We start from the raw sequence: 23269 nt of genomic DNA, 5'->3' as shown, positions 1-23269 counted from the left end.
CTACCTATACCAGTAAGGTGCAACTCTCTTCTTGTTGGATCAATCATAGAAACTTCATAGTTAAGCATGCTTTACTTGGAGCAATTCTATATTGAGTGACCTCTTAGGAAAATTCTAGGATGCATGTGAGTGAAAACAAAACATATTGAAAGAGCTCGGGTTGGTTTGTGGGAAGCAAGGAGTAAATAATGTGACCATGTTGCAACGGATGCAAGAGAATGTCGGGCCCATCAAGCTTCATGTGCGCTTTCTCTTTCGAGCTTACTCTCAAGGCCTTTAAAAGGCGTCTGTTACGGTTTTTAAAATAAAAATCATTTTAAAAATCTATAAGATACATCACGATATTATCAAAAAAAAAAAAAAAAAATTAAAATTTAGTAATTTTTTATTTTTATTTTTTCATGGGAATTTAGTTTTTTGAAAAAACGATACAAAACATGTCATATTGGACTTCAAGGAAAAAAAAAATCGGACATAGAAGCCCGTTCGTCTAATCGACTACTAAAACCCTTCGACCTGAACCTAATTCACTGTAGTTGCAGAGATTTTAAGTTGGTGGAGCAAATGAGTGGAAGAGGAGAAGGAGATTTGACTCTGGTCGTGAGGAAACCCTGCTTCAATTTGCCCACTGGATGCCCAGATTGCTTGCCCGTTTATTTCTATCTAAAATTGGCCAATCTTCATTTTCACTTGGATTTCAATCTCATCTACCCCGAGTCTGGTAATCTCCCATGTCTACTATGTCTTTTTTCCTCCCTTTCCTTTGTTCTTGCATTTGTTTAGTTATTTGCGGTGTTGATCTTATGGTTTGGTGAAATTATGCGTAAGTTGTAATCGCAGTAGGGCAATTTACGGTTCTTTTCGTAGAGATACTACCATTTTATTCGGCAGTGTCTGTATTCGTGTGCCTAGATTTGTTGTGTTTACAGTTGTTCTGTCTGGTTATTGATTCTGGTTCAACTAGTTGCTGTAGGATTTAGATAATACCTGTTTCATTTTCAGCGAATTAACTAGTACGGTATCTGTTTTTTTCTTCTTTGGCAGATATAATTCCTTATGTTGAAACTGGTAATTATGTGGCGTACAATAATGAGAGGGGCGGGGTCATTGAGTGTTTAAAACAGGATAGAATCGTTGATCTCGATACTGAGTTTCACTCAGTTCCAGAATGGGTATCTGCAAAATCTATGGTTAGTTCATGGCTTGCTGATGCTGCCATTTACGAGCTTTGGTTGGGAACTGATGGTGGTTCAGCTCAAAAGGTCTATTATTCTGACCTTCCCTGGCCGATTGGAAAGGTTTTGTACTTTAAGAAAGTACACTCTGTGAAGCTCCAACTTGGAATTAACAAAGAAAATGCTGAGCGAAGAGAAGAGCAGGTCGTATATCTGTTATTGCTTTTCATGTTTGTGGGTTCTTTAACTTGCATATGTGCTCTCTTCAACTCCTGTCAATTGATCATTAATCTGTTCTTTGGAAGAGAGCACAATGTGATCGATGAAGGATTATTAGAAACTGATATCACAAATTGATTGCATTTATTGGCTGACAGATTTATAGAAATGCAAATCTTGCTTATGGAGCTTTGTCAACTAGGTTAGGAGAGCAGGATTTTTTATTTAATAACAGGTGAATCTCTTGGGCTCTGGATATCCTGTTGTATATTATATACTTCTTTAGCCAACCTAATTATTTGATGATGCGTCACTTTTTCATATTGCAGGCCATCTAGTTTAGATGCACTTGTTCTTGGGCATCTACTTTTCACTCTTCAAGTACTACCTGTGAGTTATTTTCGGATCATTCTTTGGTTGTAGTACTAGGAAGCTTCTTATTCTAATGAAATGCTAACTTTTCAGATGTAGTAGCTCTCTTTTCCTAAAAAAAATGGTAGTAACACTAGCTCTATTAACTTGAATGAAATGGGGGTTATAAGAAAATCTATTTGCAGTTTCTCATATGGTTTTTTCCATCTAATTTACATCCATATCTTGATCTTGATTTTTGACATCATATGGATCCTTAGCATATCTAGCTATACAGATATTATTATTACTTTTATGCATACATGTATATTCTATGAAGAGGAATGTACAATGTTAGAATTTAAGAGAATTGAGCATGTTAAGAAGTTGTACAATGTATGATATGTTTTATTAATCATAAAGTCATTTCTTATTGTTGTGGTGCCAAAGTTTTTCTTTTCTACTTTTGAATCTGTCTTTCACCAATCATTCTTTTTAATGACACCAAGTAATTGTCTTATCCATTAAAAACACAACAATTAGTTGATTTCTTACTGCATTAGTTTCCATTGGTTTTTCCTCTCTTATTAAAATATCCTGCTTAATCGACCTTGATCTTTGTTTGATAGACAGTACATTGTTCCAAATATTGCTTTTTTCCTTTCTTCTCAATTAAAATGGAGCTCTCACTCTGGGGATCTTGTTGGTATTATCTGTTCTTTAGGAAACATCCGTGCTTCGTAGTAAACTTTTAGAGCATAGTAATCTTGTGCGATATGCGGAGAAATATATGACAGAGTTGGTAGAAGTCGGTACATCATCGATGCCATCATCTTCTTCCTCACGTTCCAGTTCAGGGGCTTCATCATCAACACCTAGAAGGGGTCCTTATAATTGGAGTAAGATGTTTCTGACTGTCAAATATATTTTTATATTTGTTATGAAATGTTTTTTTTTTCTTTACACTTGATGAAATTAGTTTAGTGGACCATGATCTTATATCACTAAATCATTTTAAATAGTCCTTACTCCTTTATTCATTTTTAGAGATACTCTATGGTTTTCATTTGTTAATCCGACTTTGTAGTTGTTGATGTTCTCTGCCATGGATTGCATGTATATTCAAATTCACTTTACAAATATTCGGTATTATACTTGCATTCATCAACTTCTGTTGTTTCTTATATTCCCTTTCTCCTTGTGGTGAGGGTTGCAATTGGAATGAAGAACTAGTTGCATATATTTTTCCCATTTTTCCCACTTGCCTAAGATGATATATGATCAAGCGTATTGTACCAATTCACCAATTTAAACTCACATCAACTATAGTCATATTGAATGGCACACACCTCAAGATAATGGCACTATGATTTGTTGTGTATGTTTTGCAATAGTCACCCTTTGTTATAGCCTTATTTTATTCAACTTACGAAATACAGTCATTGAAATCTTCAGTCTTGAAAGTCAGTCCTTTTAGTTTTTTCTTTGGATAATGTGAAAATACTTCTATTTCAAGTTTCTGAGCAGTGAGCATTGAATACCTAATGAAGTAAGATTATAGAAACTACTATGTGAAATTACTTTCAACTGCTCTGAGATAAAATCTGAAGTTTATTATTTTCTCAATATATTGGATGCATCGTTCCTCAGGCTCGAAGCCGAAGACGAAGCCAAAGAAAGAAAAGACGAACGAGGAGAAAACGTTTAAAAGGAGAGCCAAGTATTTTGTAGGCGCACAGCTTGTGGCAGTTCTACTTTTTCTCACACTCATGGGCAGAGGTGATGATGCCGAAGTGGAGCTGGATGATGATGAAGGCTATGATTACAGTGATTGAAGTAATTCTTGAATTTCTACATTTTTCGAAGAGATGACAACGCCAGTAGCTCTTTGAGGAGGAGGTTAACTTTTACTTTCATTTTTTAGTTTCACCAAACATTTTGGTAGTTGACATCAACATATTTTAAATGGAAGAGAAATAAAGTGTCTGCCTTTCTTGAAATTTTGAAGAGGTCCTCTGATCATTTGTCTGATTCTGAATTGCTGTTCACATTATTTGATTCGTTTCAATAACTTCCCTTCCAGCTCTTCTACTCAAGTGTCAAATTTGACCTTCTAGTCTTCCATGTCAATCTGATCTCTCTCAATTATGTGCCTAAAGTTGATGTGCTCTTGACAAAATAAGCACTTCTTTATTTTTAGCAATGACCAACGATGAATTATGGTCGGATTATGAACCACTGTGTGCCTAATCATCTTTGGGTTTTTCCTTTCGGGCTTCCCCTCAAGTCTTCGAGCTTAAATTCCTCAATGCACTGTTTTGTTCTTTCATATACCTCCCCACCAATAGATAGCAAGGTACGCCTCGTACCTCAAGTTTAGTTTGGACATGATAGCCATGCACAAATGAAAATTTGCATCCATCTTCTCTTGAAATAACACTAGGACGCCATATGAGCCTAATAAATCTAACATTCAATGACTAGTTTAACTATTTTTGAAACTCTACTAATTCTGGTGAAGCCATAGGATATATATTTTGGTAGGCGATCTTGCATCTAGATGTAGCTATTCAATTTCATGGTCGATCCCCTATTGTCACGACAAAGATTTAGGTAGACGGTCAAACATTACATCGCGATATCTTTGTAACACACGCTCAATGTCTATGTAAACTAGCTCTTTTGAATCGCTCAATGTCTATGTAAACTAGCTCTTTTGAATCTTCTTCTTCAACTAGAGAATGATCGTAAAAAGTGAATTAAGTGTAATAACCTGTTTTTTTTTTTAGAAACTCGAGTCACATACGGCTAAGTATGCACATAAAATGTTTAAAAGATTTTTTTTTTTTTTTTTTTTTTTTTGTCATTTTAAAAATAAGAAAGAAAAAAAAAAAGGTAAAATCATGGTGCAAATATAATTTAAAATACATGGATAAAGTTTACAAACTCGAAAACCACAAAGGCAAATACAAAAGAGACCGCTATACAAGAAACAAACATGGATACAATAGAAATACATGGAAGTTTACTCATGACTCGAAATCTAGTGGTACTTATATATGCACGGACATGTAGGTAAGGGCAAAATACCGGCACACTCGTGCCGCCCGGTACTATCCTTGAAAGACCTATTTCAAAGGAAGTGGCCCGAGACACTAGTCTTAGAACGTTCGCCTTCACTGTGACACACACATGTGCCATAAGATAGCTCGTTTAGGCTATAGAACCTAGGCGTGGTGGAGAGTTGACACCATACCTCCCCCTATAGTACATTTTGAGGCATTTCTAGTCCTTTAGTATACGTCATTTTGGCGAGCATATGACCTTGTGCATAACCCATTGGGTATCCGATTGACACTAAATTTAGTGAGCTTTCATCTTTCATATAGACGAAATTATTTTTCGAGCCGCATGCCAAAAATCATATCGAAACCCCAACTTCTGAGGTTATGGCTCAAGGCCCTACCCGATCCTCTTTGAGCATGTTTTCGACGCTCATGTCGCCTCATTCTCCCAAACTTTGTGTATGCCTCGACTTAGCATCAATGCACACTCTTGGTGTGTTGGATGATGCACCATTTTCCACGGTCGCATGAAACATCTCAATCTTGGCCCAAACATGGTCGGATGGACACCACTTGAAGGTCGCCCCTTGTTTGTCTTGACATGTAGGGGTCAAAATCTACTTTCTCTCAGTGAGGTTGTAACACTCTCCCCCATTTAAACTCGACATCATCCTCATGACAATCCAACTTTGGGCTGGTTGCTGATGGACTCTTTGAAAATACATGCTTTAGAATGATTACGGAAACTGCGCACGGACAATATCATACTTGTGTGAAGATTCGTGGTTCCTAACATGGTATCACAACCACGCCCTTAGCTTAGCTTTATCAATAAAATCATCTCAGCATTAAATAACAAGTTATTTCAATGATAGGAAAAGAGAAATATAAGAACACGACAACATGACATTCATTAATTATGATTGAGATGAGAAAAAAAATAAAGTACTTTTAATTAAAAAAGATTATCTGCAATTATTTCAATTATAATTTAATTGTGACAACATAGTTTTGTGTTAAAAAATGAGGGAATAAATTAAAGAGTAAACAACAAGGAAAATAGAACAAAAATTGAATGATTACATGATATTCATGTAATCATGGCTAGTTGTTATTATTTGAAATTTTTTGGATAAAAAATAAATTAGTGTCGGGTAAATTTCAATTTTTAAAAAATATGTAATACCGATTCATATTAGAATTTGATATCTAGATTCGATACTCGCGTGCACTTACATTCATGTGCATTCTCCGCAACATGCTCACGTTACTCATAATTAGAGACCGTTAAATCCAACTATTAGAGTCAAAAAATGTAAATACATGCAACTCATAATTAGAGACCGTTAAATCCATCATAGAGGTGGTCTCTAGTCTGGACAAAATTCGGTGTGTAGTACTTCTCTACACACTACACATGACTCACACGTGCAACCATGAGTCCCTAGGTAGTTTGCACCTCCGGGGCCCATCATAATCGAGCTAGTTGTCCTAGTTAGACGACCAGAGTCAGCAAACCCTCGTATGTCATGCAAGGTTTGATCATCACCATCTTCATCATAGTGTACGCGTTTGTAATCATCATCATAAATGGGGAAGTAATCCGATGTATATGAACAAACAATATCCATGAGATCTCTATAGTTTTCATTTTAAATTATTCTTATGACACAACCTTATGAGGCATTCACATATTACCTTAGGTAACATGCATTAGCCTTCGAACATTCATCATTATTAACATCATTTAGAGTTGTGTCTTAGAAAAACTATTCATCATTATGCATCATGGTATCTCGTAAATGCACATCATCTTATATGAATATCATCATATTAAGTCAAATCATCATTATGCATCTTACATCATCATGTTATCATGCATCATCGTCATCATATCATCATATCACATCATCATCATGTTATAATACCATATGTTTTCATGTCATCATGACATCATATCATCATCATTGTCGTCATCATCATATCATCATATAACATCCTCACATTTATCATAATCTAACATCATATTATGCTAGTTCACATCATCATCATCATCATCATAGTACATAAAGCATAAATGACACAGGCAAGGGCTATTGGACACGTGTCTTGCACGTGTCGTCATACATAAGGTAAGTTTTCTGACCGAGCCGATAGTAAGACCACTTACTTGGTTGACTTTAGCAGATGTTCTCCCTAAATTTAAATGCTTGAGTTCGTCCTTCGAGATTGTTCCAACAATCGTCGACTCTTTTAGAACAATCATGTGATTTTCCTTAGAACTCTAGTTTTCTAACTTAATTTAATCTTGAATTGAGAAATTATACCTTATATTGGCCTTAATTGCCTTAATTAAGGTTGAGTTCAGCATCGGGAGGGTAAAAAACGTAAGCCATTTATTAAGTCGAGAAGTTACAGAAAAGCCAAGCTGAGCCAAAGGAGTCAGCGACCACACACTATAGGGGGAGCTAATGCACGTACAGGTTGCGAGTTGGGGTGAGGCGCGGGTCTCAAGTAAGCTTACAAGTGTGCGAGTAGATCGTGGCTTGCATGTGCGTATTTGGGCCGAGTCTATTAGGCTAAGCGTCAGGTGGGTTACTGCAATGTGGTTGTTAGCTGTACAGGAATGCCTTGCCATTACCTGAAATAGGAGTAGCACCTGACTTGAGTATTTTAAAAAAATACTCACCCCACTATTAGGGTTAAATACAAACACATACAATCATGCGTGCAAACACTAACCGACCTGCAACAAAGAATCAAAGGGGTCGGGGTGCCCAATAGCAGCAAGGGCGAGCTGTAGCCCATGCAACCACAGTCAGGCAAGTCGACGCGCCTGTTGCTATAGGTACACTACCCGTCTTTGGTCATTTGGCTTTACTATTATTTGATTCGGGTTCTACGCATTCGTTTGTGTTTGAGGAATTTGTTGAGTTAGCGCACCTAAAAAAGGAATAAGTACCCCCTCCCGAAAATCGATAACTTGTTTGATCAACTATAGGGAGCAATGGTTTTCTAGAATTTCATGAAACTTCACGTGTTTGCATTTAACCCCAATAGTGAGGAAACCACCTATAATGTTAGACATAGGTTCCTAAATCATGATTGTATGTTTGCATTTGTATGACCTCTTATAGTGAGGCTATAGTGATGCCACTTACCGAGTATTTTTCAAAATATTGTGTCATATCATTTTTTCAAGTAAAGGCAAGGCACACTTGTACAAATGAAGGCGGGATCGCAAGCAGAGACTGTGACACGTGCATAGAGTAAACTCATATTTAAATTCCTAGTCTTAGGTTAAAATATGTTGTTTTGCATTTTATCGTTTTAAATTATTTTATATTTGTGTTTATTTCTCTGAATTCCAGTATTTCGTATTTAAACACGTAAGACCATGACCGTGTTTTCTAAAGAAAAAGTTGTTTTAACCGTTTTCGAACTTTATGTTATAAACAATGTTCATTTTAAGAGTTATATGACGTTAGTAGCGACTCTGAATATGTGCGTTACTATCTCTAAAAAAGAATCATCGTCTCCGCTAATGATTTAAAGGATGAATTGCATAGGGACCATTAAGCAACACATTCACATGGTGTATCAAAAGAAAAGCATGACATTGACTTAATTTATTAACTTCATGCAAAAATACAAACAACTTTCACTTTCTCATATTTGACTGCCAACCTAATTCCCCCTTCCCCTTTACAATCAATCAAATCCTAAATTTCTCAATTTTTTCAATTAAGTGATATGGTCTGTTTTTACCTGTTACGTGCTACCGTATCAAAGTCCACAACTAATAGATATTGTCTGTTTTGACCCGTTAGGTGTTGCCGTCAGCCTCACAGTTTTAAAATGTGTCTAACCAATTTGGGATCTTACAATCCACCCTCCTGGGGCTAGAGTATTCAGTGGCACACCGCTCGATGTCTCGCTTTGATACCATTTGTAACAGCTTAAGGCCACCGTTAGCAAATATTGTCCACTTCTACCCCTTATGTGTCATCGTCGTCAGCCTCATAGTTTTAAAACGATTTGTTAGGCACATTCTTATAAGAATATTCGTTCCACTCTCCAAGCAATATGGGATCTCACAATCCACCCCCTTAGTGCCCAACATCCTCAATGACACACTGCTCAATGTCTAGCTTTAATATCATTTGTAATAGCCTAAATACACCGCTAGCAGATATTGTTTACTTTGACTCTTTTATGTATCACTATCAACCTCACGGTTTTAAAATGCATTTGTTAGTGAGAAGTTTCCACACTTTTATAAGAAATGTTTCGTTATCCTCTTCAACCAATATGAGATCTCACACTTCATTACGTTTTTGTTCTCATAAAATTTAGAGTATGATACAAAAAAAAAAAAAAAAAAAAAAAAATTGTAGTTCTATTGAATGTTTTGAATTTTGACAAATTTGGACAAATTTACATAATAATTAATATGTTCATGAATAAATGTTGATTTGATTGAAATTAGTGAGTTGAGGGAGGTGAGAAGTAGTAAAAAAGAGTTGAGTATGAATATTGATAATGATGATATCAAAAAAGGAAAGCAAATGAAAGGTAGGTGGTACATACCAGTTGAAGTTGATATTACAAACAAAAACAGGTATCTTGATGAACAATGGACTACGTTCTGATCATATCTCTGTAGACAAATCTACATATAAACTGTACACTAAAACTCAGATTGACTCTCAGGCTTGGAACCCAATATCGTTGTGTTTTCTGGAGGGGTTTGAGGAAGGGATTGGGATGAATCTTTTGGGGAAATGGGGTTTTGTTTTTGTTGGAGGATTGTTGTATTTGGAGAAGTTTGAGAAAGAAGCTCTTGAGGCGTTGCAATAATGGGGGAAACAAACCACAAATATGAACAAGCTCATAAACAGAAGCAGAAGACACAGATTTGCAGGCTTTCCCAAATGAATTACAACCATTTTGGGTTTGTTTCGCGAACTTTTATTGTTTGTGTGTGGCTAATGGATTTGCAAAACAGAGAGTTTTGAAGCGTAAAACCCAATTTAATGCTATTATAGAGACAGAGTTCACAATCTGTCTAAACTATAAAGGACAAAGCAGCTGTTGACCACCCATTTTTACTCGTCTCCCCTGATTATTGCACCTCTAGAGTCAAGCGTGCTTTGGTTCGAGTAATAATAAGTCATGTGACCATGTTGTAATATGTAAGGGAATGTCGAGGTTATTGGATGCCAAATACTTCAAATCTTCGGCCATTTGGGAATAATAGAACACATAGATTTTTTTGTCTTTTCGATGAATGCAAACCGGAGAGGATTGAGAACCCTTGGAGCACATTACAGCCAATGGTACGATATAATATTTGGAGAATATATTTAGTTATGCAATATATCTGTGATATTATATCTTAATATTCTTTTCTTCTTGATTTGATTTAACACCATATTTTTATTTTATTTTCAATATTTAATTTGTTTATATTTTCGTTGTTTGTAGGCATTATTTGCTAGTTTGTATCTTATCTAAGGTTATGAATATCAATGAGAATACTATACTTTCGATCTCAATTCTATTTAACGGTACTCAGGTAGATCAGACCTGGCAGGTCACCCGTCCTTCATACGCATCTCGACCCGACCCGAAACAACAACCCGCATCTCGACCCATACGCACGTCAGCTCCCACTACCGAAACGGGTCTCACTTGCAGACGTCGACTCCACTCGGTTCAGTCAGCTTGGCTTGGCTCGACGTGGCTCCTCGGCTCCAGTTATACATTTTGGCACCGATTCTCAAAGTTTTGACACCCGAACCTGAATTTGACCTTATTTAAAGCAACTAAGGTTAATATAAGGTCGGTTTCCTCATTTAAAGTTTTATTAAATTAGAAAGTGAGATTTGCTAAGGAAATTAGGTGAATTTGTGATAGAGGCAACGATATTTCGAGCAACCTTAAAAGATGAACTCAAGCATTTAAATTTAAAGAGAACATTGGCCAAGACCAACTAAGTGAGGGACCTTACTATTGGCTCAAATAAAATATTTGTCTTATGTATGACAACACATGCTCAATGCCCTTACGTGTGACATTTAATTTTAAGACAAATATTTTGTTCGAGCAAGGGCGGTTGAGAAAACCAGCCTTATGTTAAATGATGACAAATATTTTGTTTGAGAAAACCAACATAAAGCAACCACTTTCGGTTCAATTCGGTTTTTTATTTAAAAACCAGCCCAACCCGAGCCCAAAGATATGCACTTGAAAAAATTAACCCCTTGCCTGCGTTTTCGTTGTCCTCTCTACCCTTTCTGCATCTTTGATTCTTCGCCGGCAGCAGTCCTCGCCGTCGCAGCTTCTCGTTCTCAGCCTCGCCGTTGTCCGCAGCAGCAGCCTCGTCGGTCGTTTTGTAGCAGAAGCGCTGTAGGTCTCAGCCTTTCAAGTTCTATGATGGACTTTCTTTCGATTTAGCGTTTCGCTTTCTTATAATCTCAACTCATTGTAAGCTTAGATTCTTTTTCTTTCCACTTCACGGCTATGATTTCAATAACCTTACATTTTAATTTTGTTTTGTCAAGAAATCCAGAAAGGTCATGGCTATGAGATCCGCGGCCTCGGTCGCTCTTCGGGGCCTCAGGAGGAGCTTCTCTTCCAAAAGTTCGAATTCAGTTTCGACTCGGGCTTCCATCAATCAGGACGCCACCTCCGACTTCGTTTCTGGTAAGTCCCTCTCTTACTTCTCCTTTATGCGATCTTCATTTCTACGATTTTTTTTGTATTTACTTCGTCCTTTTCTTTGCATTCCATGTACTTTCATCATCTTTTGATTTTGAGTTCATAGGTTTACTCGTGGTTGGAATGTTTGTCGGCTCACGCTGGCTACTATGAAACCTTTTCTTATTTAATTGCTTCATTTTATAATCTGGAACGCAGATACTAAATGTCCGCTTTCAGTTTTGTTACTTTCTTCATTCGTTATGTCCCAAGTACTGAATCTGTGGTGTAATCCAAAATGTGGCCATGTTCACATTTTCTCTTTCCTTATGCATTTAGTAATTTTCATAGTCATATCTGTCTTCAAAGGGGTTTCTTGATTGATTGATTGATTGTTCGTTTGGTTTCTCGTCAACGAATAGTTCCATCTTGAAAACACTGGCATATTCTTGAGTTAAACCTCAATGGTTTTGTTTTAATAAGAAACTAAGCTTTCGTTGAGAAATATGGAAGAGACATACAAAAACCAGCCCACCAAAATAAGCTCCAACTCTAATTGCATTAAAGGATCCAAATCTAAAAAGATGAGACCATGCTGGTAGTTACAGAATGCCGGATTAATGGACGCCTGTAACCAAGAAATAAATCTAACCAAAATGGCAGTTGAATACTTTCGTTTTGTTGTTTGGATTCAATTGTTTTTTCCATTGGAAAAGATGGTAAGCTTTTGATTGTTATGTATACTAGGAAAGGGCTTCTAGAATGTTACATGTGCTGGAGAAGTCTCAATCCTAGGATGATAGCTTGGCTTTAAAGAGAAAAAGATGTAAATTTGTAAATTTGTAAAGAAAGTTGTACAACGTCCTCAAAAGAAGCAAATTAAACCAACCTACAGCTCCACTTACTAGAAAAACTCAAAACCCATCACACAGACCTATTGAGTTCAATTCAAACCAAATATACCATGAATTGAACAACTCCGACAACTCGCAAAGCATCACACAAAGCTCAACTAGCATACTCTTTGGCACACTAGAAGGAACAAAATTGCAAGAGCTAATCGACAATCTATCTCCCCTACACCAATGAATAATAACAACCTTCAATTTTCACAGCAACATCTTCTAACCGAAGAGCAGCAGAAATTGAAAAGGCCAAAGCCATTGCAAACGACAGTAGAACTTCATCCTTTAAAGATAAGGATAGGCGTGATTCAAAGCCAAACAACGTCATTGTCTAGCTGAAACCTACTTCATCAAAGCACATCCAAAACCTTTCTGCAATTGCTTTCTTTTTATTTGATAAGAGTTAAGACTTGTAATGAAAATCTGGAACAAAACAACCTAGTGGCAGGGGTAGAGGGAACCCTTGCCCATGGAGCTACAAATTTTTTGATAAGAAACAAGACTTATGATGAAAAATTGGAACAAATAGCCTAGGGGCAGGGGTAAAGGGAACCCTTGCCATAGGAACTAAAAAGAAGGGCCTTCCAATCGTTAATAATAACTTTTCTGCAGTTGCTCATTTTGATTCTTTTTGCACCAGTGTTAATGACACCTTCTCGAGGTGGTGCTCAAACCATTGGAATTATTTACATGTTTCTACACTTGATATACAATTGGCAGCCTTTTCTATTTTCATTATTCATCCATTCAATTACCTGTTTTTGTAGGCTTAGAATCTCTTTTATAACTTTTCCTTTTCTATTTTTCTGGCTAACTGGGGAGCTTTTCTGTAATCTCCTTTAGCCTTGGGATCTGGTTCTTTCCCCACTTTTGTATATTTCATTGTTTGATTAAATGTCATGTTTAGACAGCATTAACTTGAGAACTAAGATCAGGTATATTTCCTTTAGTAAAAAATGACTAAGATCCTCTTCTTATCATGACAGTCTTGACCTGAAGCCTGAAGACAATCACCAACTTCAAAATCACCAGTTGAAAATCAACCTAGCTTCCCTACGGTGCATCCTCTAAATTTTTGAATTGCAATACCCTCCTTCCTCTTAGAACCTCAAAAAAGCGCACCTTAATGCCAAACCTTCGCCATCTTCTCGGAAAAGTGAGCGTGGATACATATCCTCACAATTCATCTGATAATACACTCTGAGACCAGAATGCTTAGCCTTTAAAATCTCAACCTTGCTCCTCTTCTTCTTTTTTTATTTTTTATTTTTTAATTTTCATCTAAACCAAACTCTTCCGTGCCAACTAACTGAACCAACTGAATAGATTCAAATAATTCAGTATATGGAAACTTGAGTCTAGGCGTCTATCTCCATTTCTCTCTTTCTCTCTCTCCCTCCTTTTTTTTTTCTTACCATCTTTTCTTCCTCTTCTCTCTTTTCTCTTTTTTTTTCTTCTTCGTCATAACATGATCCTTCAGTCATCTCCTCGGGCCTTAGCCACCTAACCTTCTACGTGAGAAATTTCATGAGTAAAAAACCTATAAAATGGACAGCTTACTTTGTTGAACTCTTCCATTGATCAAATCTAGGCACTTAAGCGAGACTCTTCACCCTTTCAACATGTAGCTTCTGCAATAACTTTTTCTTTTTTTTCTTTTTTTCGTTTTATGACTCCTTTCCTTATGTTGGTCTATCATCTTTTGTCCAAAACCGTGTATTGTAGAAAATAATTGTAACGATAATAGTAAATGTAGATGAGGATATACATGAAAGGATTTATAGCCAAATCTTTTAATGGTTTTAAAAGTGTTACTAAGCACACATCACCCTCGAACACGAGAATTGTGCTTCGCTCTTTCTTTGAGGTTCCTGCTTGGTGTTCATTTAACAAAGTTGTCAAAAATTGTCTGAAGCACATATCGTGATGTGGGCTGACTCGATAGAGTGAAAATATAGTAAATTTTTTTTGCTTTTAAGCTCAGGAGATTTAAAAACATAAAACTGATACAAAACTCATAAAATAGAGTTGGATTTTAAAAACATAGAAAGGGAATAAAGGACAAAATATAATTGGGACAAAACTGATACAAAACAGTGGAGGCGCTCGAGCCATGGTTTGGCTCTCTATGACACTTGTTGATATGAACCACGACCAAGGAATTTCCATGCCTCAAAGTCCAATTACAAGGACGAGAGCCAAGAAGCTACAACAAATCTTGTACACTTATATTCAAGCTATGATGAGCTCATCAAAGGAAATTCTAGAAGAAGTTGGAGACCTCTTGTGAAAAGTTGAGTTTCAAGAAAGAGATGCATTAAATGCACTTTAAGTTGCATTTAATGAACTTAGCTAAATTTATGGAATTAGTCTAAGGATGACTAATAAGCACATTTCATTTATTGCACTATTTAATTATAATTTAAATATTTGTTTGTCATATTTAAGCTAGTTTTTAATATATGAGTTAAAGTTATATTGTAAACCACATAGGTTACCATATTCCACCATTAATTAGCCATTTTAATATGGAGGTTAGGGGTATTTCTTGTTTACTGGCCAAGTTAAGTGGGGAGTTATGTGTCACATAGATTAACGTTGTAAGGCTATATAAAGCCTTCTTTTCTTTAATTTCAAAATGTGATGTCTCTGATAAAAGAAAAGAAGGCTTTATTAGGATAGGCCTTAGGGGACAAATTTTGCTCCTTTCCAATTTGATGGTCAAAGCCTCGAGTTCGTGGGTCCCCTTCGTTGCAAAAAGACCACTTATTAGGCTGAGTGATCTAGACCTCCTCAACCCTTATTCCTTGAAAATCATTGAGTTTAGAAGGAGATTTTGGATTCTTCCCAAACTGGCTAAAACTTACTCATTTTTTAATTCCTCTATATGCTCATTATCAGCTCCTTTAATTCCTCTATATACTCATTATTATCTCCAACGGCTTCGAGGTCTTCTACAAAAATCCCCCTTTAGCTCCCAGAAACTAAACGAAATAGGTATTAGGATACGAATTTGTATATATGGCCTGATTGATTTTCCAATCTCCCCCCTAATATGGCTTCCAAGAACTCGAATTGGGGGAAATGGACTCCAGCCACTTTCAGCCCTCAAGCCCTTCAACAAACTTGTTGGAAATGTTCTTATGAATGTGTAGAGACTAGTTTGAGCTTCAACAAACAATTTGGTGCTCTGTTCTGTTTTCTTTTTGTAGTTACGACTTCGTACACACCTGGACCAATTTTGCCTCCTTTTCGTGTAACCGTTTGGTCCGCCGGGGATTCCTCATCTCCCTCTCTTTCGTATCTTCTTTCCATCAATACATGGTTTCTAATAGAATTCTTCTTCTACTGTCGTTATGTTAAGATTACTTTTACATCATTTTTCAGATCTAGCTGGGATGGATGGTCGTACATTACGTGAGCGAATGTCGAACTACATGGCTACTATCGACATCAATTCACAAATTGGAAGCTGCATGCCACTTTCTGCAATGCGCATCGGTACAATTATCCACAACCTTGAGATAAATCCAGGTCAAGGTGGGAAACTCGTCCGATCAGCAGGAACATGTGCAAAGATATTGAAAGAGCCAACGTCAAGATACTGCTTGGTGAGACTCCCTTCCGGTACAGAGAAGTTGATCGACTCAAGGTGCAGGGCTACCATTGGTCAGGTGTCTAACCCAAGCCATGGAACCCGGAAACTGAGAAAAGCAGGACAAAGCCGGTGGTTGGGTCGACGTCCAGTGGTTCGAGGAGTAGCAATGAACCCAGTCGATCATCCTCATGGAGGAGGTGAGGGTAGGAGCAAGAGTAGTGGGAGCTTTGGAAAGGGGTCTCGCACACCCTGGGGAAAGCCAACCAAGTCAGGCTACAAGACTGGACCTCTCAAGCGCAAAAAGTAGAACGAGCAACTCCTCATCTTATGTTTTTTCTCACCTTTTAATCAATTTTGTTGAGGATAGTGTGAAATTTGAACTGTTTAGCCTCTTGATTGAATTGAAATCGATGTAGAAATTTACCCTTTTCTTTGCTAAATAATGAGAGGGGGACATAGAAATGTTGAATGTATAAACAATTAAGCCTTTGATTAGAGGGTCGAACATTGTATGAACCATTAACGTAATTATTAAGTCTACTCTTTTAGTAACATAATTATTTGAATTATGCTCAAATTTCAGACCATCCATCCAACCAACGTTACATCGAACTAAAATCTTTTTTATAATAAAAAAAATCTCTCAAATTTACAAATCCCAAGTAATTAATTAAAGTTAGCAGTGTTAAAATGCATTTTGATTTCAATTCAAAATGGCATAATGTAAGAACTGTTAGTATCATAAAACGAGAGGGTGAAGGACTTGGAATTAACCTTCAGGATCTTTAGCAGATCTTTCCCCATTTGCCTCACCGGCGCCGGGCACTCGCTCTGCAGCACCAGCAGTATCTTCTCCACCCCTTTTGCCTCCGCCACCGCCACCAAAGCCCTCTCCTCCCGGAACAAATAGCATATGCACCACAGCGCCGTCACCGCCTGCTCCGTCGCCGCACTCGACACCTTCATCACTTTCCTCACCATTCCACCCACGCATTCGCCTCCGTTTTCGCACATCTCCGACCGCCCTTCCTCCACCGCTGCCGCTGCCGCCAACAGCCTCATAACCTTCTCCGTTACCCCCACGGCGGCGTTCCTCTGCAACAGTAGCCTCGTTAGGGCTTTTATTACCCCTAACTGAACCAGTCTGATTTTCACGCGTCTCGGCATTGATATTGCGATTAAGCACGATAGCACCGATTCGATTAGCTTCATATCTTTGTCTACTCCGATTAGAGCTATCAGTTCGGATAGAATCCCTTCGTTCTCGGCGATTAGGGTCTTCGATTCGGCGTTAATGGCGACGTACTCCAGAATCCTCGCCGTTCCAATTCGCGATTCCGTACTCCCTCGCTGCAGAACAAGAGCCAGAGATCTCAGACAATCGCGATTGCTTTTCAGCATCGAGTTCATAAACTCCTCTCGATCCTCAATTTCGCATCTCACCAAATCCAAAACCTTAACCGCCAATTCAAAACATTCAATATCACCACAACTACCCTCCCCTCCAAGAACATCGAGAAGCACGGGGACAAGGCCGTGAATCGTGCGGAGAAACTCGACGTTCTGCTCCAATGGTGGTGCAAAACAGAGTAAGTTAGAGAGAGAAACAGAAACAGAGCAAGATGGGTGAGAGTGGTTTCGAATCGGAGTTGCATTCGTCCCCAAATGATGATCATGGAGGGGAAATTGGAAGTGGAGAGTGTGGGACCAAATCTGAATAAGGCGCTTGAGATTGCAATTGGGAACGAAATCCTTGGAGAGAAGGAGCTGCATAGTAGCCGGACAGGTATTGTTGCCGGAGTCGAGCCAGCGCTGGATGCTGGAGCGGTCGTAGGTGACGCCGGTGGCCAAACTGACTGGAGATTTCATGAGATCGAGAGAAATTGGGCAACGGAAGTGAGTGGGAACAGTGATGAAGAGATTGTTTTGCTTGACCATGGTGAATAACAGAGTAAAGTGAAGAAGAAGAAGAAGAAGCAGGGAGATGGATGACAGCAGAGGAACAATGCTTTAAAGCCACACAAACACACATAGTCAAAGCTTACCTTACCTGGGTATGGTATGGTATGGTACGATACTGTCCACTTTAAGCATACTTTGAACATAAGCTCTCATGCTTTAAGTTGGGCTTCCCCAAAAATTTTGGGATTGTCCGGTTTGAGCATAAGCTCTCAATGACTTTGTTTTGGACTTCTGGCGCTCCCCAAAAGGTCCCTAAGTGGAACTTTCATCGTCCAACAAACCTCTTAATTAGTGCAATTTTTAATTTTAATTTTATTGTTTTATGACATTATGGGAATCAAACGTAAGGTTTAAATTTGAATATATGTTTCTTTCTTTTTGTATATATTTTAAATTTGAAATTCTAAAAGTAGGGTAGAACGGAATAAAATAATATGATATTGGGAAAAGTTTGGGTATAGAATGAATCCCGTAAGACCCAGCGGATTCGCTGATCATAGTCGTTGGATATCAATTAGAGATCTTTTTCTTTCAATGGACGGCTGTGATTGCAGGAATGGGAGTACACGTGGAGATCGAGGGTAGGAATGGGATTTAATGCGAGGGAACCTTGGGGCTTACCTCATTTGGAATGGGTTGCAGGACCCCACCTTTAAGGATTCGAATCATCTGATTTGAGTCGTCGGATGCATCATCTGACGGTGGAGAATAAATCAGAAAAGTCAGAATTAACTTTATTTTATTTTTTCCATTTATAGTGCTACGCAAGTTAGATTCTTTAAATTTAGTAAACCAAAACGAAAAGTTTTATTCTATAAATTATAAATTATAATTATTTATTCCGATGACTTATACTATACTTCCCTTTTTTTTATTTTTTAAATTCATAATTTTATATTTTTAGAGTATTTGAGTTGTGTTCGGGTGAAGAATTGTTTACTCCGAGTTTTTTTAGTCACAAAATTTTCCTTCGACACTATCTCACTCAATATCTATAGTGATTTATAAAATATTATTGTCGACCATCCTTTCTTGATATACATTTTCATTTGATGCAACTTACTCACGAGTACACGTGGTTACATTCTACAACACGACATCGTTTAATTATGCTTCGAAGCATATGACTCAGACATTTAATCTTCCTTAGCAATGTCTTTTTAATGTCTATACTAGTGTTCAGTAGCATACCTAACCTCTTTTCATGAAATTATACACCACAATCATAGTACAAATCATGTTAAATCTAAGCATATTCTGAATCATCAATACATCATGTAGCATTCACATTTCGTACGTAACAGATCATAGCATAGCGTAGCAACATTGTTTATTATCTTTCATAGAGCATTCCTAACGATGATGAGATATTCACTGTTAGACCATGGAAATATATTCAGCTCACATTATAAGGCATTGTTATACGAACATGGGTCATTCTATAAATTGTTAGCATAGGATGATTATTAAAAAAAATTTAATAAGCGACTCCACTGTTAAAATTACAAAATGCACTCACATACAATATGTATCATGACTTGTGAGATCTAATTTTCATGACTTTTCCTTGGGTCTTACTTTCTTTTTCGGATAGGGTTGGATGGATAGTATCTCTCGACACATGATCCACGCACGAGTGCATGAGTCCACTAGGTAGGCTTGTTGACGCACCCTTAGGCTATAATAGGTTAGCTCGCGTTTGTACATACCATACTGGAGATGTAATCCATGGTCGTATAACATATAACATGTCATAGGTCCTACATTGAAATCATGGTTCAATGAGATTGTGCACATAATACTTCCACACTTATCACGACACAAATTCCTTACAAAAACATGTACATAATCATAGTATTTCATTTATGTTTATCATATTTAGTACATCATGGTGTCTCACAAAGCATAAACATGGTCAATCAACATAGCAATCGTAATCAAACATAAAATGAAGTACATGAATTACTTAGTTCACGTAGATAGCATAACATAAAAAAAAATACATATCCATGGCCACAAGGTATGTTATACTCATGCATTAAACAATTGCGTCCCGTATAACCGCTAGGTATTTCTACAATAAGTTCACTTACAGTTTCACGCTCAACTTGGTGCTCCTAAGCATATCTTAGTTGATCATTCCTAGATTCAGCTGAACCAGAATTGAAGTTCACCTATAATATTCCATTTATTCATAAAACAGAGTTGATTCATGGAGTCAACATAACTTGGCAATCCTAGAATTAAACCTAAACTGTAACGACCCAAAACTTTATACTTAATTTAAGGTCGCCACTAAATACATATCATGAATATTGAATGCGGAAATACTTAATTTAAACTTTCATAAAACCTCACTTTCATCTTAAAACACAACTATGGACTTACGTGTTTTGAAAATACCTTTTAAAACGACACAACAAAAAACTAAATAAAATAAATAAACGTTTAAATTAAAAATATCCTATTATAGTCTAAGTCTAAGAAAATAAATACGACTACCCTATGCATGTGTCATGGTCTCGAGTTGCGATGTTGTCGTCAGCCGTATAGGAATGTCTTGCCTTAACCTAAAATAAAAGTAGCACGTGGCTTGAGTATTTAAAAAAATACTCAGTAAGTGACCCAACTATTGGGAATTAAATGCAAGAACATATGAATGTAATGACATGACCTATCATAACAATCTATTTTCCTACGGTACTATCCTAACGGGTAACTTGGATGTGTACCATATACTCTACAGCCCATACGTGTGAGTATGAACTCACCAGTCAGTTGGCACACCATTAGGCCACTTTCCTTGTCAGACGAGCATACTTTGAGAACTCCTTAGGTCGGACACCCGTTAGAACTAGTAACCGTCATGGCTGCATTAGGTTAAACATAATGATCATTTTCTTGCCGGACCTCGCAGTATTATGATAAAACATAATGATCGTTCTCCAACTTGGTCATCGCAGCATTCTGATAGCCATAATGATCGTTGTCCTACCTCGTAACGTACGCGTTCGTACTATCGAGAAGGGTAAGGGGTATCCCTAATGCATGAGCACACAATAATGCATGAGGTCTTAACATTTTTCTATTTTCATTATCATTTAATACAACTCCGCTAGCATTTTGTATATATCATATCGTTTTTCATATAATTTCACATATCATTTATCATATCTTTCATACATACGCCAGAGTTGTATTTCATGTTAGTTCGTCATTTTACATGTCAATCACATCATATCATTCAAATTACATAAACATATCATATTTTACTTACCGGAATGATCTCTTCGGGCGACGATCCTTAGATATGGGAGAAGCTTTTACGACAAAAGAGAAATTGAAGCGAGAAATCAAAGTGATCCGAGGGAGAGAGAGATTTTAGAGGTGGGCTGTGGGAGTATGTGCCCTTGGGATTTTTTTCTTTTCTTTTCCTATTGTTACAAAAATGATAAAAAAAGAACAAAAAAAAAAAAAAAACGTCAACCGAGTCATCTGAAATCAAACCGTGACAATAAAGTCATTTTCGCTACCTAAGTTCTCCCAAAAAATAAAAAGAAGAAAAAAAAATGAGACACTACGGCTCGATAGTCAATAGCTCCTCCAGCCTTGTAGGCATAGAGTAAACTAAGAGTGATGTGATATCCGAACAAAATTGAATTTGAACTCAACTTCTTCCTCTTCTTGACTTCATTGTTTTCGGTTTTTACATTAGCATATCTTTTGGTACCGATACGCTTGATATTCCAAAATACGCTGAGAAAGTAAGATGCTCAAAGTGTATCAAATAAGCTTTATATAATAGAAACAAAACGAAATTAGATTAAATTATTTAGAAATATTGAGTTGAAAGCTATGAAATTATTAATTATGAGTAGCGGAGATTACCTAAACTCACTCATTCTTCAAATCTACTGATGCTTATTTATAGTTTGGTCAACGGTTATATTGCTCGTTAAAACTATATAGTAAAGCTATATCCGGTAAAGCTATATATGGTGAATAGCTATATATAGTAGATAGCTAAATCTGGTAAAGCTATATATAGTAAACTATACCATATATATATATATGGTACGGTAGAGCTCTGGAAATGTATTTTCTATTCTATGTACTCTCCCTTGTTGTAGAGTATCAATAAAAAAATTCTTTTACCAGAGTTCTCCTTGCAATTTTCTCTATCCTGTTCTTTGTGTTCATCTAGATCGAGTGTGTGCGTTGTTGTGCGATCCTAACAACGGGTATCAGAGCTAACAACTGATATCGATCATAACAATTTTGGCCTAATTTTAAATGTTCATTAAATTATATTGCATGGATTTGGATGACTCTTTGTCAACAACTTTATTCATTTTATAATCTACTTTTTAAAATAAATCTACTAATCTCTCTCATATATATATATACTCATATAAACTTTTATTTTTTTCAATAATACCTATAAATTTTAAAAAGGTAAAAAATACTATTGATATTTAAAAAAATTCTAAAATTTACTTTTATTACTAAAGTCAAGAGGAAAAATGTTAAAATTTCATTTTAATAATAACTTTAAATTAAAAAAAAAAAAAAAAAAAGATCTTTTCGCTCGACTTTGTTCGACTATTTTTCTCATGGTTTCGATACTAACTTTAATTTTACTTGATTTAGTACCTACCAGTGAATTTTTAGGGTTGGAGCCAAAAACAAGCAAAAAAGCAAGCTCAAAGAGGCACGCTACATTCCGGTAAGTAGACACACAAACTTTAAACAAGTAATACTTGTAAGGATCGCTGGGACGTGTTAACGTGCTAACATATCATACCTTAGATGGCTAGAATATGCATAATAATGGCTCTAGAAAGACTATTTGGATGAATATAGTATTTATGTTATGAATAATTATTGAAATGCTCATGTGATGAGAATTTAAACTACATTCCTACATTAATGCTTTTCGTTATGTATGATAGGAGGATGGGATATTGTGATCTATGCTCCAGGCTATTGATAGATTTATCTTCCCTTCAAGAATGCTTGAATGTTTAGATTATGACATTTGTACTTATGGTGAATGATGGTAATATCTCCCAATAAGTTGCATGAACGATTAGAATATGTTCCCTGTGCTTTAGGTGATCGATAGAAATATCTCCTTAGTAGAGCATGGATGAACCAAGTTAAGTATAGGGCGCTAGAGCTAGAGTAGCTTTCGAGTTGATCTAGATTAGTACGTTGCCAGTAGACCGAGCTCCATAGAATTGTGAGCGGTGATTAGAGGTATAGATATGAGGGCACCCAGAGGTTGGATTA

The 23269-nt window shown here is 36.8% G+C and overlaps 3 protein-coding genes across 5 annotated transcripts; 2 read left to right on the top strand and 1 right to left on the bottom strand.

The window, feature by feature from the left end:
• The first annotated feature begins 480 nt into the window (after positions 1–480).
• Positions 481–3748, top strand: LOC111794560 (mitochondrial outer membrane import complex protein METAXIN-like). The gene is made up of 6 exons (XM_023676592.1): positions 481–721; positions 1045–1379; positions 1553–1629; positions 1724–1784; positions 2470–2644; positions 3396–3748. The coding sequence occupies exons 1-6, from the start codon at positions 565–567 to the stop codon at positions 3578–3580; spliced, it is 990 nt and encodes a 329-aa protein (XP_023532360.1). The 5' UTR covers positions 481–564; the 3' UTR covers positions 3581–3748.
• A 7304-nt stretch (positions 3749–11052) lies between these two features.
• LOC111794372 (60S ribosomal protein L2, mitochondrial-like) lies at positions 11053–16553 on the top strand. 3 transcript variants are annotated; one of them, XM_023676342.1, is made up of 3 exons: positions 11053–11221; positions 11377–11518; positions 15805–16553. In XM_023676342.1, exons 1-3 carry the CDS (start codon positions 11054–11056, stop codon positions 16320–16322), a joined length of 828 nt encoding a protein of 275 aa, XP_023532110.1. In that variant the 5' UTR covers position 11053; the 3' UTR covers positions 16323–16553. The 3 variants fall into 3 exon arrangements, with proteins under 3 accessions (XP_023532110.1, XP_023532111.1, XP_023532112.1); XM_023676343.1 differs by having other exon boundaries at positions 11053–11299; XM_023676344.1 differs by having other exon boundaries at positions 11057–11225.
• A 110-nt stretch (positions 16554–16663) lies between these two features.
• Positions 16664–18082, bottom strand: LOC111795734 (U-box domain-containing protein 27-like). Its single transcript, XM_023678298.1, has one exon. It carries the CDS (start codon positions 17951–17953, stop codon positions 16724–16726), a length of 1230 nt encoding a protein of 409 aa, XP_023534066.1. The 5' UTR covers positions 17954–18082; the 3' UTR covers positions 16664–16723.
• Positions 18083–23269: the final 5187 nt, after the last annotated feature.

The sequence above is a fragment of the Cucurbita pepo genome, chromosome LG05, assembly GCF_002806865.2.
Source record: "Cucurbita pepo subsp. pepo cultivar mu-cu-16 chromosome LG05, ASM280686v2, whole genome shotgun sequence".
Lineage (NCBI taxonomy): Eukaryota > Viridiplantae > Streptophyta > Magnoliopsida > Cucurbitales > Cucurbitaceae > Cucurbita > Cucurbita pepo.
The sequence above is the reverse complement of the archived record's forward strand: the minus strand, read 5'-3'. Positions and strand labels throughout refer to the sequence as shown.

Coding starts and splice junctions, on each gene's coding strand:
- LOC111794560 (XM_023676592.1), top strand. CDS start 565: ATGAGTGGAAGAGGAGAAGGAGATTTGACTCTGGTCGTGAGGAAACCC. Junction 722..1,044: donor TCTCATCTACCCCGAGTCTG/GTAATCTCCCAT, acceptor CTTCTTTGGCAG/ATATAATTCCTTATGTTGAA. Junction 1,630..1,723: donor GATTTTTTATTTAATAACAG/GTGAATCTCTTG, acceptor TTCATATTGCAG/GCCATCTAGTTTAGATGCAC.
- LOC111794372 (XM_023676342.1), top strand. CDS start 11,054: ATGCACTTGAAAAAATTAACCCCTTGCCTGCGTTTTCGTTGTCCTCTC. Junction 11,222..11,376: donor CGTTTTGTAGCAGAAGCGCT/GTAGGTCTCAGC, acceptor TGTTTTGTCAAG/AAATCCAGAAAGGTCATGGC. Junction 11,519..15,804: donor CACCTCCGACTTCGTTTCTG/GTAAGTCCCTCT, acceptor ATCATTTTTCAG/ATCTAGCTGGGATGGATGGT.
- LOC111795734 (XM_023678298.1), bottom strand. CDS start 17,953: ATGGTCAAGCAAAACAATCTCTTCATCACTGTTCCCACTCACTTCCGT.